The sequence below is a fragment of the Polyodon spathula genome, chromosome 12 (assembly GCF_017654505.1).
Source record: "Polyodon spathula isolate WHYD16114869_AA chromosome 12, ASM1765450v1, whole genome shotgun sequence".
Lineage (NCBI taxonomy): Eukaryota > Metazoa > Chordata > Actinopteri > Acipenseriformes > Polyodontidae > Polyodon > Polyodon spathula.
This window is the reverse complement of record NC_054545.1, coordinates 26,432,295-26,449,663: the sequence shown is the minus strand read 5'-3', so window position 1 is coordinate 26,449,663 and position 17,369 is coordinate 26,432,295. Positions and strand designations below refer to the sequence as shown.

Sequence of the window (17,369 nt, the reverse complement as noted above, 5' to 3'; positions counted from 1 at the left end):
TTTGAAGGGGTATCTCGGATCTTAGCACTTAAGCAAGTAAATGAGAATTAACATTTTCCAGTGGGAAAAGAGCTAGTATTTATGGAACTCATTCTTCCACAAAGAATCTCAATCTGTTTCTTTGCCGCACTAACACTGAATCACGAGCAGTCAATGTATTATTGCTGGTACTTTTGTTGTATTATTATTGTTCTCATACGGTATACATGTATCAACTTCACTGTGTTACCAAGGCTTGTCCTGTTTAGTATTAACACTACAAATTTACCAATCTATCCGATTTATTTCTACAGGATGATTGGACCCAAATGCTGTCTTTTTGCCTTGTGGCTCCAATCATCGCTCTTATCAGTCTATTAGATGTGTGATATTAGCCATCACAACTGAAACTTCATTGTAACAGGGAAATGCAGCTTTTATATATTATAAAAGAAAGAAGTAGAGACAAACTTACCAAGGTTGGATGGTACTAAACTGCTTATAGATTCCATTCACAGACAATAACCATTGTATAGCTCTATTTTATAATCCAGGGCTGGCAAAGAAACGTAAAACAAGCAATGTGATTGGTTGACCAAGGTTCCAGCTGACCTTGTATTGGATGGATACGGACAGTTGGAGCCTTGTCACATATTCGAAATCATTGGACTACCTCAGATAATTTAAAGTTCCTGTAGTCATCTTGCTTACAGTTACAGATGTACAGTAACTATAAAACTGAGTGACCAACTACCACAAAAAAATCCCAAAAGTAGTAAGTTGACATGACGATTTAGACGAAGAACAATTACATGAACTGGAAGATAGCAAAACCGAAAAAATCCACTGTTTGACCTGGATTGTAAATGCAAGGCGGCCCATCAGGGTGTCCACATACATAGAATATACAAACTTCTCGAGGTTGGAGGCCTCGAAGTATTAATATATTGCTTTACTGTTAATATACAAGTTTAAAAAAATATTTAAATTGAATAATTGTTTCCACTCATTGCAAAACTTTATTTTGTCCACTGACATTTTGAAAAAAAAATAAGTTTGATGAACATAATTATTTTAAGAGGTTGAGATACATAGCTGATTGTTATGACACTCTCAACTTACACTGCAGTAGAAGGGGCAGTTTGCTTACACAAAAGTGTGTGCTATGCATGGAATGTGTTTATGCATGCTGTCAGAGTAATCAACAGCTGATTTATTAAGGTCCAGAATCAGAAACATGATTACATCACTACCCTACCTAAGAAACAATTGCTGTCAAACTACTACAAAGACAGAAAAAAAAGAAATCATGTTAAAAGGTTATTGAGTGGGTGGGTATATTAATCTAAATGCTACAAGTTAAGCCACAGAGAAAAAACAAAAATAATACTTTAGTGTTTGTTCTGCATTGTGATCTGTTTTCAACAAAGAAACATGCAAGAACAACAGCAAGGCTTTACTGAAAACAAACACTTTCAACGTAATAAAGGCACTTCTTCATGCCTGACTTTTTCTAGTGTCTAGTTTTTATATGCATCTCAGTTGATCAATAACCGTGGCAAATCAGTCTTTAGCACCTTTGATTAGAACTACTGTTTAGAGGATGGAAATTAAAGTACTACAAAGCATACTCCTTGAATGTGAGAAGCTGCATTGTGTGTGTATACATTTTTAATCCAGTGCTGGCAATGGAACGTGAAACAAGCAATGTAATTGGTCGAGCAAGCTTCCAGCTGTCTTTATAGGATGGATACAGGCAGTTGGAGCCTTGCCACTTATTCTAAATCACTGCGCTGCCTCACAGAATTTAAAGTATCGGACGCTAGCCATCTTGCTTTTACAGTTACAAGATGTACAGCTGTAACTATGAAACTGAGTGACCAATTACTTGCAAAAATCCCAAAGTAGTAAGCAGACATGCCGATTTGGATAAATGAACTGGAAGATTGCAAAAAAAAAAAAAAAGTGACAGGGAAAAAAAATAACTCAGTGTTGTCTCAACTCCGCCTCCTGGTGTATTTTTTTAAATGCAATGTCCAAGATATCATAAATACAGATGTACTGTCTTTTGCATGTTCTAATAAAATGTATTTACTCACCTTAACTTAGTGTGCAGTTCAAAGTTATAAAGGTGACTACTTTATTGACATAAGGATATTTAATCTAAAAAAAAAATAATAATTTTGGCCCTAAACATGATTTATGATTTTTGATTTGACCTGCATTATAAATGCAATAAGGCCCTTCACTTCGTCTTGTGCCCCACAACACTCCAAGTCATCATATATTCAACGTATATGTGCGGCTTGTCAGACCTTAATGCGTATTATATATATATATATATATATATATATATATATATATATATATATATATATATATATATATATATATATATATATATATATATATATATATATCTGGACAACCTTGTACTTGGCTTGATTCATGCCAAAGCTGCCCTATTCCAGCCTTGCTGAAGCACCCCCAGATCATTACCGATCCTCCACCACATTTCACAGTGGGTGCGAGACACTGTGGCTTGTAGGCCTCTCCAGGTCTCTGTCTAACCATTAGACGACCAGGTGTTGGGCAAAGCTGAAAATTGGACTCATCTGGGGATGCTTCAGCAAGGCTGGAATTGGGCAGATTTGTCTTTGTGAAGGACGCATGAATCAAGCCAAGTACAAGGTTGTCCTGGAAGAAAACTTGCTTCCTTCTGCTCTGACAATGTTCCCCAACTCTGAGGATTGGTTTTTCCAGCAGGACAATGCTCCATGCCACACAGCCAGGTCAATCAAGGTGTGGATGGAGGACCACCAGATCAAGACCCTGTCACGGCCAGCCCAATCTCCAGACCTGAACCCCATTGAAAACCTCTGGAATGTGATCAAGAGGAAGATGGATGGTCACAAGCCATCAAACAAAGCCGAGCTGCTTGAATTTCAAAGGCATAAAGTCACCCAACATCAATGTGAAAGACTGGTGGAGAGCATGCCAAGACGCATGAAAGCTGTGCTTGAAAATCAGGGTTATTCCACCAAATATTGATTTCTGAACTCTTCCTAAGTTAAAACATTAGTATTGTGTTGTTTAAAAATGAATCTGAACTTATTTTCTTTGCATTATTCGAGGTCTGACAACACTGCATCTTTTTTGTTATTTTGACCAGGTGTCATTTTCTGCAAATAAATGCTCTAAATGACAATATTTTTATTTAGAATTTGGGAGAAATGTTGCCAGTAGTGTATAGAATAAAACAAAAATGTTCATTTTACCCAAACACATACCTATAAATAGTAAAACCAGAGAAACTGATAATTTTGCAGTGGTCTCTTAATTTTATTGGGATACTATATTAGGGATGGACGAATACAGCGGTTCCAAATAATTTTCCTATAAGGTCTCACTGAACCGATAGATTTAAAGTAAAAGTAGGGTTTAAAAAAATGGAACCAACATTTAATTTGAACATGGTGATGCTCTTAGATGATGTCATTAGGTTCTGCAGAGTACTTTCAATTCAAACGCAATTATTGGCTTTCCGCTGCATTCATCCCATCCCTAATATATGTAAGAAACCATATAAACCACGACGGGATGTCAGGTTCCCATGATACATACCATCACCTTTAACCACCCCAGAAGTGGTATATATCATGGGAACCGCATAGCCCAGAGTGGTTTATACCTGTCATTTGTGGGAATAAAAATAATAAAAATAATTAAAACACATTTAAATTCAAACAAAACCAGAATTTTTTATTGTGTATACATCCACAGTGTAATACTGTCCCCAAATTTAATTTAATTTAATTCATTATTCACTTACCTGCTTTTCTAAGAGTTTTCCTAACTGACAGGAATACATTATTGCTGGTTTTAAACTCGCTGTCAGCAGAGATGTTACAGTCCTATGTCGGACTAGGTCAGACATTACAATTTTTCCTTTCCGGTCTGATGTCGGACCCTGCCCGATATCATCAAAGCACAGGTCTCTAGTTGTTTTTTTTTCTCCAGAAAAAGTTGAGAAAACATTTCAATGAGAGAACCCAAAAACAAAGGGGGCGGATCTGAGCAATACACATAGTCCCTGCACCACAGACATAACACAGACATAAACTAACAAGATAGCTGCTTCCACATCCAGCGCTCACAAAGAATATCACAGACATTTACCAAGCTTTTTGAGATGTTATAGTAATAAAATAATGACTTGGATCGCATTACTGAGGAGTTTGGTGATAAAACAAGTGATCAGGAGATGATTTATCAGTGTGCACGACTATGAAGAGGTATGTGATAAATACAGCGAACCAGGGACGGGGCACAGCAGGAGATGCAGTACTGAGTGTCCTGTTGATATGCAGTGCCTTTTAAACCTGTTTTATTTTGAATAAAATTACTTTTAAACAGGGCGTGTAAAATAAGCAGCGTGTGAAAATAAACCTCCCAATTTTAAATTGTCATTCTGTGTTTGCTGCATAGTGATTTTTCATTTTACTTAATTTTATATTTGCTTTTTGTTTTACATGTTGCATTTCATTTTAAATTGTACTATTTTGTATTTGCGAACCACACAGGGCTCTAACTATACTGTATATTAATAAACTAATACAAAAAGTTGAGTCAATGTCACTGAGATAAGATGGTATATTACTATACATTTCTGCATATTTTTAACACAATGTTATCAGATCTTCAACCAAAATCTAATAGTAGGTAAAAGGAACCCTGAGTGAACAAATAACACAAAATTTAGATACTTATTTCATTTTTTTATTTAATCGCCCCCTTAGACTCAATAACTGGTTACGCCACCTTTAGCAGTGCAACCAAATAATCAATCTCTCACAAGGAATTCTGGCCCACTCCTTCATGCAGAACTGCTTCAACTCAGTAACATTTGTGGGTTTTCAAGCATAAACTGCTTGTTTCAGGTGCAACAACATCTCAATGCCCCTGTTGACTAGGCCATTCCAAAAGTTTTTAAATTTCTTGTTCTTCAACCATTCCTTAGACTTGTCAATGCATGACTGGTTCAGCTTCAGCTCACGGACTGATGGCCTGACACTCTCCTGTAGAATTCTATCATACAGAGTAGAATTCATGGTTCCTTCATTGATGGCAAGTAGTCCAGGTCCTGATGCAGCAAAGCATCCCCAAATCATGACACTACCAAGACCATGCTTGACCACTGGTATGAGGTTCTTACTGTGGAATGCTTTTTTCCGGAGGTCTTCAGGAATTTCTTTTAATCGTGGCATGATTTGCCACTAGAACCTGTGTGTTGACAACTTCACTCTGATGGTAAGGGCCAAAGTTAGTCAGATTTATATTGGGCACGGCTGGCCCAAATCAGGCCTGATTGCTAACCAATGTATTCAAACAGCTGACCCTAACTATCCCTTTAATTGGGTTGAGTTAACTAGGAGAGCAATAACTTTTTCACACCTGAAGATTGCATGTTTGATTACCTTACACATCAAACAAATGAAAGAAGCACCACACTTTGGTGTCATTTTTTTCTCTCAGACTCCCTCTATATACTACTACAATCCACAAAAAGATCTAACCAAATTCAATGTGAAAAATGTGCAAAAAGTGCAAAAAATTAATGGTTGCCTAGTGGGTCGACGATTGATTCAGAGTTCCAAACCAACAGGGCCTACTGGAACCATAGTTTGTCTTACTTTCTTCATGAGTACTGAGATTGGATGTTTATGTTGAGGTTCTTATGTGGCAAAAATGCAGAAAATAACGGCACTGTATAAGAGATATTAAAACTCAGGAGCACCCTAGATAAGATGTCAATGGTAAAGGATCTTGAACTCCTTAACCTTTTAATCAGCTCATCACTGTGGTATCCAAACTCATTAACTGTGTCATACTCTAAGACCAAATCATGCAATAAAAATACCACTTCTACAGAAGGCTCTGGAGGTTTTTTTTTATTGGATTGAACTCTTGTGTTTTTTTTTGATTGCAGTTCATATTGCTGTAGGCAGTCTAGCCACTCAGAATTAGAACCACAACAAAAGAGAACGAATTCCCCACAAGAAAGCAACTCCATGTTTTCAAAGACAGAGGCAGACTTGCACTGAAACAGCCTGCCTTTCAAATTTGAGTCTTGAATGCCCTGTGGGCAGCTTTCTAAGACACTAACAATTCCCAGTCTCACTTTACTGTGCAGTCACTTGAATGATGATGGAGTTAGACAGATTCCTAATGGGAGATGCCCTTACAAAGACATTTGAAAAACACCATTGGCATCCCAAACTACCAGTGTACTGTATTACCCTGAAAGAGACCATAGCATCACTAGTCATGGCAACACAGTGGTCTCAGTATGGTGACACACTGATGATGCTACTATGTACCGCGGGCCTGGAATAGTTTACCAGTGTGTTTAGGCTGGTGTCAGTGTATGTCAGAATTAAGCATTAATCTCTGATGCAGTGGCCATTACCTGTAGATAACTGACCCTAGTGACATTGTTCCCAAACCAAAAGTTGATTAGTCAATTAAATTACAGTAAAACACTTGTTTTTTTGTGAATGAAGACATAATTCTGATTTGTGTTTAGGTTATATTTTGTACTGGACTGCTTGAAAAACAGGTTGCTAATTAAAGTGCGTTTCAACACACAATTAAAGTGCTATCCCAACCCTACTGGGAACCATCCTTGTGAGTTCCCAGTTGAGAGAGAACTACCTAACTGCAGGAATCCCTGGACAGGAAGTTGGCAGTACAGTATATGACAATGCTATGTGATGCAAACCTAAATTAAATGTACAGTAATCTAATTTGCTTTGCAATCCAAGATCTATAGTCTCCCCTGGATACCTGCTGTACCAAGGAGGCACTATAAGCCACAATTTAGGATCGCTTATTTTTAGTAAAATATTTGAACATGTTCTCAGATCATACTCTCAGAAATTGTAAGCTTAGGTTGAATATCAGTTGGCTCTTGATTGTATTCTTTATCTTTACAGCAAAAGGTTGAGGACTGATTAAAGTTACAAGGCTATTTATAAGTGTACACAATTTTTTCCAGCCAAAGTTATTGCAATTTTGTGACATGTGTTTTCAACGTATCTTTAAAGTGTAAAATTGTAATTCACTTTTGCTCTTGTAGCTTGATATTCAAATCCAGCTGGTAGAGGGAAACAAACAAAAAAACAGTTACAAATACAATTGTTTTAAAAACCACAGATCTCATTGGCACGGTTACATAATAAGGTGTTAATCTACATTTCTGCCATAAGATATACCTGTTTTTTTTTTTGTTTTTTTTCTAAATTAGAAGGTAGCTAACTGAGAAAGTAAGGATAAGCGCCTTCAGAGACTCTTAACTAATTCTCGTATTGATTGCCCTTCTGATCTGAAAGGAAGCAGTCATTTCTAAGCAGCTGCTTACTGCATATAATGCATTTAATCTTTACTTCATTTATTATTAATACCCACCAGCATGCTTTGTTGTTGCTTTGATCTTCTACAGTGAAGATTCACAATGATACATGAACAGAGCGTGAAATAAACAAGGATGTGTGACTCTGGCAGCTAATTCAAGACACTGTATTCAAAAAAGAAAAACTAAAATAAGGAAGCTTAATGTTCTTTCTCGCTATGAAAATACAAGACAAATGTAATCCAAGAATGTACTCATGGATTTAAATCACACTTTCAGTTCCTGCTTAAGTTTCAGAACAAGATAAATGACAAAGCCCTTGAAGAATTTGAAGAATATTTTCAATCTTTGTTTGGTTTTAAATAAACAGTAATTTTGCTCAGACACATTTCAGTGAAATAAACTCCCCCAGAAGGTAAACGAAATTCGACCCGGAAGGTAAACGATGTGGCAGCTGCAAACATTAACCAACGGGGTGTGATTGACGGTATATAAGTGAACGTAGCAAGGTGATCTGTTCCTTTGTTATGGTTAATGCTAAACCAGAAGGAGAACCTGTACTGTTATCATGAGTGTTTTGTTTGTTTTGTCGTATCTATAAATACTTGTTTGTTGTTATTGGACGGCTAACATGATCTGGAGCTGTCAATACAGGCCAGCACAAAACCTGGATAACACTGCACTTAAGTCACGATTAATTGTATTTGCACCATGAGCACTACAGCACTCACTATGGACTTGGGATCGTGTTTGTGTTTATTGTGGGTGATTAGATAATCAGGACTATTATTAAGACTAAACCTGTGGACTAAACAGAGCAATACACCATACTGTGTATTGCCTGTTATCATTTATTGTTTACTGTTGTCAGCAGACTGTGGATTACAAATACATAAACCATCATTTCACCAGTACTTTGTTGTTATCTTGAGCATTGCATCACCCCTACACCTGCACACTGCAAACCACTTTCCCACAGTACTGTATGTAAATTGCAATTGTGAAGGACAGATGCCTTAATATTACTCACATTTGGATACAGTCCATAGCTTGTGTTTAGAGCGTTTCATCACAACTGAAAAAGTGCTTTATAGAGATATGTAAAATTAGTGTGATATAAGGAAGCAGAGAAAGACAGATAAACATGGTGCCTCTATGCACCCGCAGATTATGATACTCGTATTAACTTTCCTAAAGAATGTCCTTATCATAATGAGCTTATTGTAATAGTAGTTCTAAAAAATGTAGACAGACATAATCTCACAGCATGATACACTCAATATCTTAATCTAAGTAATATATGCAAAGCTCTAAACTGTGACATAAATATAGACATTCTTATGACCACCCGTCTCCACATTATCACTTGCAGGGGATCGCTTTCTGGGGATATGCATCCACAGTGCGGGACAGTAAGAATTTGGACTAAAAAGCTTTGAGAAGCTCTTAAAGTATTTTTTTTTTTTAAATAGTAAAAAATTACAATAAAAATGTATTTTAATTAGCTTAATAGTGGCTGATGTAAATATTAACATTTATATAGTTCCTTTGGGGTTAGCTATCAACTCCCTTAATAGGATATTAAGCAGATTTGTGAGTCTCATGGGGGTCAGTATTATTTGCCATTGTGACCCCACAGTGTTAGAAAATCTTGGAACAAAACTAAGACACAAACTCAGGGTTTCCATATCAGACAGAATAAAGGCCACTTCTGCTCTCAATAACTTACTGTTGCAGTATGAACTCAGCCCTTCCTCACCAAAACCATTTACAAACAAATTCAGTTCAAAATGAACCTTCACTGCAACCAGAACCAAAATACTGTTTGAATCCGGGATTTAATGTCACATCTGCAAATGTAATTTTTTTTTTTTTTTTGTTTGTTTTTTTCATCTAGAAGTAATGGCCAGATCCAAGTTTGAATGGAAAGAGGGGCACACTGTTTGCTGCTGAGCTTTATACATGTTCATTATACATGGATATCCTTTCTGTCAACACGACGGTAGATATTATAAACTAACCCAGCAGGAGGTAGATTTCTCAGCAGCTGGACTCACTTATTATAAGTGATACTGGTGTATTTGTTTCTACATTTTTTAATTAACCTTGCTGAATACAAGCTACAACTACAAACATTTCTAATGTACTGATTACATCACTTTGTGACACTCTGTTTTGTGATCGGTTGACAGAATGACTACACTGCAGCTCTAATCCATAGAGTGTTATATTTATCATCAACTTGGTCAATTGAACAACTAATTAAGCAATACACTTAAATCCCAGGGGGGTGTACAGTTGGTGCATCCATCAGCTATTTTACCCCCCACCTCCCCCAAAGACTACTCTTTGAAAAATAAACCAATAAGACAACTGCAGTGATTAATAAAAGGGAATAGTGAGGGCTGCGAATTTAGATTACAATCTGGAAACAAATGGTGCCAGATTATGACTTAGTTTCGGCTGTATCCCATCTCTAAGCACAAGCATTTTTTTTTCTACAAATATGTTTATCCCTTGGGATTTTGGACCACCTGCCTGGTTATGAAAAAAATAATTATATTTTAAACCATTAATATTATAATATTAATATATATATATATATATATAATATATATATATATATTATATTATATATATATTATATATATATATTAGAGGCTAAACCTACATGAGGCTGGCACAGGTACAGGTTTAAATTACCCGACCCGAATTGGATCGCTTTTTACTACCCATGTTTGATTATTCAGTTGAGAATTTAAAGAATGTAGAAAATATGACAACGCAGTTGTAAGCAAGGGTCTCTGGTCATCGTAATAAAGGCAACGTTAACAAAACAAGCTTTTCATTAAGCCTTTGCTTAACTGACAGGATATCGAGGGTCTACAGAAAACAATAACAGCGGCAAGAACACCTCAATAATAACAACTGTGGCGACTCTTCTTCTCAGCAACTAAATCGCAAAGAAAACGTCATTGATAACATAAACCCATAAACCGTGTGGCTACAATACCAAGCCAGTTGTTGTTGATGTGAAAGAAGCAAATTGTTTTTCTGTTGTGGTTGATGAATCGCTAGATGGTTCACAAACTGAGCAACTGAGCTTATGCCTATTATACGTGAACAATGCACTGGAGGAGCTTGCAGGACTTACGGAACTGAATAGACAAATTCAGAGGTGCTTTTCTCAGTACTTAACAACGTGTTGAGGCTAGGTTTCTCTTGGTCTGACTGCCGTGGACAATGCTACAATGGGGCTGCCAACATGTCAGGGTGTGTATCTGGTTTGCAGACCCTTGTTAAAGGAAATCCAGGGTCGAGCCATGTTTGTGCATTGTAATGCACGCTCTCCAAATGTGGTATTTCAGGATGCGCTTAAATGTGTGCCTGCTTGTCAAGTCATTTTGAACTGGTGAAGTTCTTAATAGAGATGATAAAGGAATCACCCAGGCGATTGACATGGTTTGAATCGTTTTACAAGCAAAGAGATGGACAGGGCAAGGCATCTCAAGAATTGCTCTCATTGTGCAGAACAAGATGGACAATATAGATTAAGAGAGTCAAATTCGTTATGACAACCTACAAAAGTCTCATTGAATTTCTAGCTGATTTTTCAAAGAAATCCACTGGAGACAATGGCACAAAGAGCAGTGGATTTTTGAAATACTTGCACATATTTTCCTATTTTTTCACATTGCAATTACTAGTTGAATGGGTACAATTGATGAAACCAATACAGCTATACAAAGTCCAAAATTATCTCTAGCTGATGTGGAAAAGATGGTAAACTTCCTGACTGATATTCTTTACAGGAAAAGCAGTGATGATGCCTTTGAGAAATTCTTTGAAGAGGTAGTGCGATGTTCAAAATTAATTCACAAAATTATTGGTCCAATGTTGCCAAGAAGTCGACGTCCCCCCACGGAGATTAGAGGAAGGGTCCGAAACCCATTCATGATTGCCATTGTTAATTCTGTACAGTGCAGCAAAACCCTTTCCAACGCCACTGCTAGAGATGATGTTGAATTAGACCGATTGACTTTGCATTTAAAGATGCTGGGTAACATTTGCATCGATCGGAAAATCACTGTGTTAGTCAGTGGATGGCATAAGGAGTTTTGTGTGAGACTGTAAATGTGTTCCATTTTTTCTATACATTGCCTGTGACAACATGAACAGAAGAACGATCTTTCAGTGGCTTGAGATGCCTCAAGACCTATTTAAGATCAACAATGTCTCAGCAGCGCCTCTCTGCTACAAACACATGCAGTCAGAATGGATGAACTTGATGTAAAGAGACTTGTTAACAAATTCATCTCCAGCAATCAACAGAGAAAGCTAACTTTTGCCCTCTTTTGAGGTAATATTTTATTTGTTTCATAGCTTAACAGGAAAAAACAAAAAAGGAAAACTTTGTTAACTTTCTGTAACTGAAGTTATCTATAAATTAACATGATAACACAAATAAGATTAATTCTTATATGGGAGCATAATTGAAAGGGATTTTGAGTAAACACTGCTGTGTTTTGTGAGGATTTTTTAAACCTGTAGATGGCAGTAATAGTGTATTCGGTGGAATGGATGGACTAATTTTAAAGACCACCCTAAACTATTACAAGAGATCCACATGGTTGCATCCTCTCACAAGTAGACATGAAGTTGATAAAAATAAATACATAAATACATAAATAAATAAAATCACATTTTACTGGGTTTTAACGTTTCTTTTTCGTGAACATTATTTATTGTATTTTAAGATTGATAGTTTGTATCTTACATGTGTTTTGAGATTACCCGTTTCACTCAAGAGCAAAGAATGATATTTATTTGTATTTATATTTTATTATTGTAATGACATTTTATTATCCCCCGAAGACTTGATTTGCGATTTCTTTTTATTGAGATGAGGCTTTTTATTTATCAAGAGGTTCCAGCTTCCAGCTCAGCTAATGACTCACTGTGCGTGACCCTGAGCAAGTCATTATCTCCTCCTTGTGTTCCATTCTTTGGACGAGATTTAAAACCAAGGTCCTATTGTCAGTCTCTGTCTGTAGCACAGTTTTGATGCATAACAAAGGTTTTACTGATGTCTGTGTAGGTCGCTTTGAATAATAGCATCTGCTAAAATAATAAATAATAATTTACAATTAAGTTACTTACTGTAAGGAATGATGTGGATTATAACTGTTTTGAAGACCTTTTTCATTTTGGTATATCATATTAAATTTAGTATTTACGTTATGCCAGGTAAACTAAAATGGTTATATTAGCATATGTAGCTTGATTCATGGGCTTGCAGCGATCCTGAATTTCTAAAAGTGTACTCTGTCGAAACTGACGGGTTTCACTTGTTGAAGTGAAAGGCTTGTTTAGCACACAGGTGGTGCTTCAGATTAGATGTACCCTACGATTGTGACACTGAAAGTTTTAAATTTGAAATGTACATTTTTATTATTATTATTATTATTATTATTATTATTATTATTATTATTATTATTATTATTATTTTTTTTAAATAAACTTCCCATTCACAACAAGTTCTTCACTTTTAATACTTTGCTCCAGAATGCAGTTATATGACTAACTTTCTATGCAAACAGTGACTGCACTCATTACTCTGCATGCGCTTGAGTATATTATAATGGTGATGCAGGGAATGAGTTACGGTATGCTAAGGGGGTCAAGACAGAGGAGTGCGAAAAAAAAATCTCCAAATGAAATTAATGCGTTAAATCACAGAAGTTAACTGTGTTTAATTACACACATACACACACACACACACACACACACACACACACACACACACACACAACAGATTCTTACCTATCTGATCGGCTCCATAACACACAATCTAGTAGTAAACACACAATTTAAATGCAGGCTTTTAATTGTGTAATTTTTTATTTTATTTATTCCAGGATAAATAAAATTATAAATCACACATTTTATAAGACGTGTTTATTATATATAGGTGTGATGACACTTCCATATAACACAATACTGTACATTATTAACATACAAATCCCATGTCAAGGATATTAAAAACACACTAGAGAGCCCATGCCATGGAATAATAGGTTACCATGGACAACATCTCTTGAATATGATAATGAATGCTTTTGCACTGTTCTATCAGAATTTTAGAAGCTGTGCTAATGTCTGCATCAGGTATTACACCATTTAATGACCTATCCTCACGATATAGCAACATTACATGTATATCGCTGCATTGCCACCACAGCATATATCCCCATTGTGAGCCATATACAACTACCAAAATGCCAGGTTAAACGAACTAACATTTTAAACCAAACGTAACTAAATCATGTGACTAATCTTTTATTAAATCTACATCTCCTCTGGTCGATCAGAGCTAGTCTGGGACCAAACTTACGTTACCTATTGGTGTATCTCAGGGAGTGTGTGAGTGACATTAATAACATCACACCTGTTTCTTGTTTACGTCGACTATTGAGTTAAATACAAAGAAAAAGACACAAATGATGCGTTAGAGTCACTCAACCTTTATGTTAATTTTAGAAACATGAGGAGATAAAAATCACCGTAAAGTGTTTTGAAAACCAAATCCTTTTTGTTTGACTCTCTTTTTTAGTTCCTTTGATTATCGTATAAACTTTGTTTTAGGAAAAAGAAAGGATAAGACGTGTTATTCCTGGGTACAGTGGAACGAAAAATCATGCACGATATGACAAGTGTACACTCACTGCTATTCACGTCCATTCAGATTCTGTAATCTGTTATTCTGCAATTATAAGATGCATGCAACTGCTTGGTTTGAGGCAGCACTTCGATTGTCTAGCAACATTATATGCAGAAGGGCTAGATTCATCACTGGGGGACACAGGCTACCACCCCATCACACAAACTTAACAATTGACTAAAATTCTAAGAACCATTACAAATAAATATAATTTAAAACAATGCTTCCACTATACCTCCACTGGTGTCCCACGTATTTGTAAGTGTTGGCGTTGCAGAACATCGTTTTCTGGTTTTCCGAAAGGTTTACAAAAAAATAATATTGAAATCACCATGCATCTGAATAAGGCTGAATTAAGTACAGTGGAATTGGATAAACTGACACAGGACTTGAGTGTTTGTCATCTGAAAGGCTGTGTTGTGTGACTGCAAGTATATATACTTGCATACTGTATTAAATAATTAATTTTCTATTCAGCAAAAATGGGACTCCATTCAAAATGATCAATCCCTTATTGTTTTAGTATAACAACATATCAACTATTCAATGTTCCATGGATAATGCTCAAGAAAGATTGAAAGATGAATGGTAAAATGTATTTTCTCGGTAGCAGCCTTAGTTTCTCCCCCACAGCACAAGCAACAAAATGTTATTATTTTTAAAAGAAAAACTTTCTCAATGCATTGAGGCACAGTCACACATTGAGAAAAATGAAACAAATCATTAATTTATATAACAATTTAATATTATATTATTTTATTATATATATTATGATTATTATTTCATTCGGTAATAATTATTATAATTATTATATAAAAATTTGACGGGATTCTCGAAATTCTGTTAGAGGACCCCCTCACTGGGGGAGTGATGTTCTCAATGCTTGGTAAAAAAAAAAAAAAAAAAAAAAAAGGTCCCATTAATGGCACAGTGATTGCTTCTTTTGAAGTGCAATTGGCAATAAACTTTTTTTTTTATTTAAATGTTTGACAAATATAACCTAGAACTAGACATCAGGCTTAAATAAAGAACATAAATAAAAATGGTTCTGCAGTAATATATTCCAGTGTTTCGACTGACCTTGCCTGGAGAACTCGTCTGACTCCCGGTGCACCAGGTCAGCAACGCGGCTCCCGTAGTGCAGTCTGGAGTCGTGGTCATACGCCTTGAGTGTCTCGCTGGAGCTGTAGGATTTCTGCGTTGGTACTCGGCAGTCCTCGTTGTCCAGGGAGGAGCTGGTGTAGTGGAATTCCTTTCCACACCGGCCTCGAGTCAGGGAACGGTGCCTTCGATCCTTCATATCCATCGCTTCTTCCAGTTGGGATCTACAATAAACCCTTGGATATGTTGGGGAGAGATGTCAACCTATAGGACAACAGAATCAAAAGGAAGAAAGCTTGAATGTAGCTTCCAAGGCAGATGAGTTGAACTCATACTGTTTTGTGGAAACGTTGTATGCCAAAATATTCACATCACCCTTGTTAGATATGCGTGTATTACTACTATAGATTATAAAACCTCAAAATTGTCTCAGCCGACCAGATTCAGAGTAGAGCACTTTAAATGAAGACGTACATCTAGCCTAAATCACCCACAGTATTCCATAGAATAACCTAAAAAAAAAAAATATATATTTGAAATGTCTTCAGATTAAAACAAAACAAAACAAAAAAAAACATTAATGCAGTTAGCTCACTGAGATGTACTAGTATTACATATAATGAAACAAGGCTACCATGACTTCCATCCATAGAATGTGGCAGTGCTAGGGTTCACACAAACACAGTTCCTTTTCAAGTCGTATCAAGGTATGGGATATTGACATCAGGCAGTAGGGATTGACTGAGCTTTATAGCAGAGCTGCCGATAGGCCTCTGCATGAGCTGACGTGTAAGCCCGCCCCCCTGGGAGCTTACTATAGGCAGCACGTGGAGACTCTCTTCCTCTTTTGCCTTCAGCCTTTGTAGGACATTGAGCTGGTAAGTTCTCTCTGAGAGATTTACTTCACTGATTGTACTCGACAGCCTTGAGCTTGAGAAGCTGGCTACTGCCCCTTCTTTGAGTTTATTTCAGTGTTCGCTCTTTTGAGCATTAGATATATACATATATTTTTTTATATATTCTTTTTCACTTTCATGCTTTGCTTTGGCATTGCGTTCTTTCCATGTTGGCTCTCCGTCTTCCTTCATATTATATATATATATATATATATATATATATATTGTTGGGTTTTTTGTATTGTCTATTCTTCCCCCAGGTATAGAATAGAGTTTAGAGGACAAGTTGCGTGCCTGTAAGACCACACAATTTTTTGCAGCCTCGGTCTAGCCTCCACCAGACCCGGAGTTCAGCCTGCTACTAGCAGCCACTCCTATAATACCACCCGCGGATTGTTAACATCACACTGCGTGGTTGCTGTTTTCTGTAGCTACACTACAAGTATCTGCACTTTAGTGAGGCTGCAGTTCCTCTAAAATAAAAAAAAATTAAAAAACTACTTTTTTCCCATACAACATATTAAGAAGACTACCGCCAACGACACTTTCAGTTGCCCCTTTATCAAACATGTAAGTATAGCACAACATCATTGTCTTTTAGACTAAGACACTGTACTAGCACTTAGCGTCTCCGCTCGGCGGGTAAGCTGACGTTTCGGCGTCTAGTGCATGGCGTCTTCACGCTCAGTACACGCGCTCCGGCGCACATCACTTCGTGTAGCGCTTCGGCGCATTGTGCTTAGTGCCACGGCACTTGGGGCTCGGCGCACGCACCTCGACGCTCGGCGCACCCACCTCGACGCTCGGTGCGCGCGTCTCGACACAAAGAGTTGCCTCCCTGGAGCGGTGTATCTCCCTATTCAGGTTGAGAGAAACAATCAGCATGGAGCTGTGTCAGCGCATGCTGGGGTTGATGGCTGCCGCCTCGCAAGCCCTTCCCTTGGGCTTATTGCACCAGAGACCTCTACAGGTCTGGTTCAATGCCTTCGCGTTGCATCCGCGGAGAGACAAACACTGCAGGTTGACGGTATCCCAAACCTGCTGGAAGGCACTGCACTGGTGGAAAGTTCAGTCGAACGTCTGCCAGGGCGTGTGCTTGGGTCCCATCTTCCGAAGGGAGGTTGTCACGACGACGCTTCCAACCAAGGTTGGGGAGCAGTCTGGAAAGGCTCAGGGACCTGCAGAGTGTGGTCAGGACCCTGGAGGTCAGCCCACATCAACGCTCTGGAACTCAGAGCAGTGGACCTCGCCCTTCGGCACT

The 17,369-nt window shown here is 37.3% G+C and overlaps 1 protein-coding gene across 8 annotated transcripts in view; it reads right to left on the bottom strand.

Annotated features, from left to right (window-relative positions):
- LOC121324203 (teneurin-2) overlaps positions 1–17,369 on the bottom strand; it is a 460,344-nt gene that overhangs the window by 351,926 nt on the left and 91,049 nt on the right. For all 8 annotated transcript variants that reach the window (XM_041265803.1, XM_041265804.1, XM_041265807.1 and 5 more), the window contains exon 2: positions 15,192–15,476. In XM_041265803.1, the coding sequence (XP_041121737.1) occupies positions 15,192–15,417 (226 nt within the window). In that variant the 5' untranslated portion in view covers positions 15,418–15,476. The remainder of the gene's footprint in view (positions 1–15,191; positions 15,477–17,369) is intronic.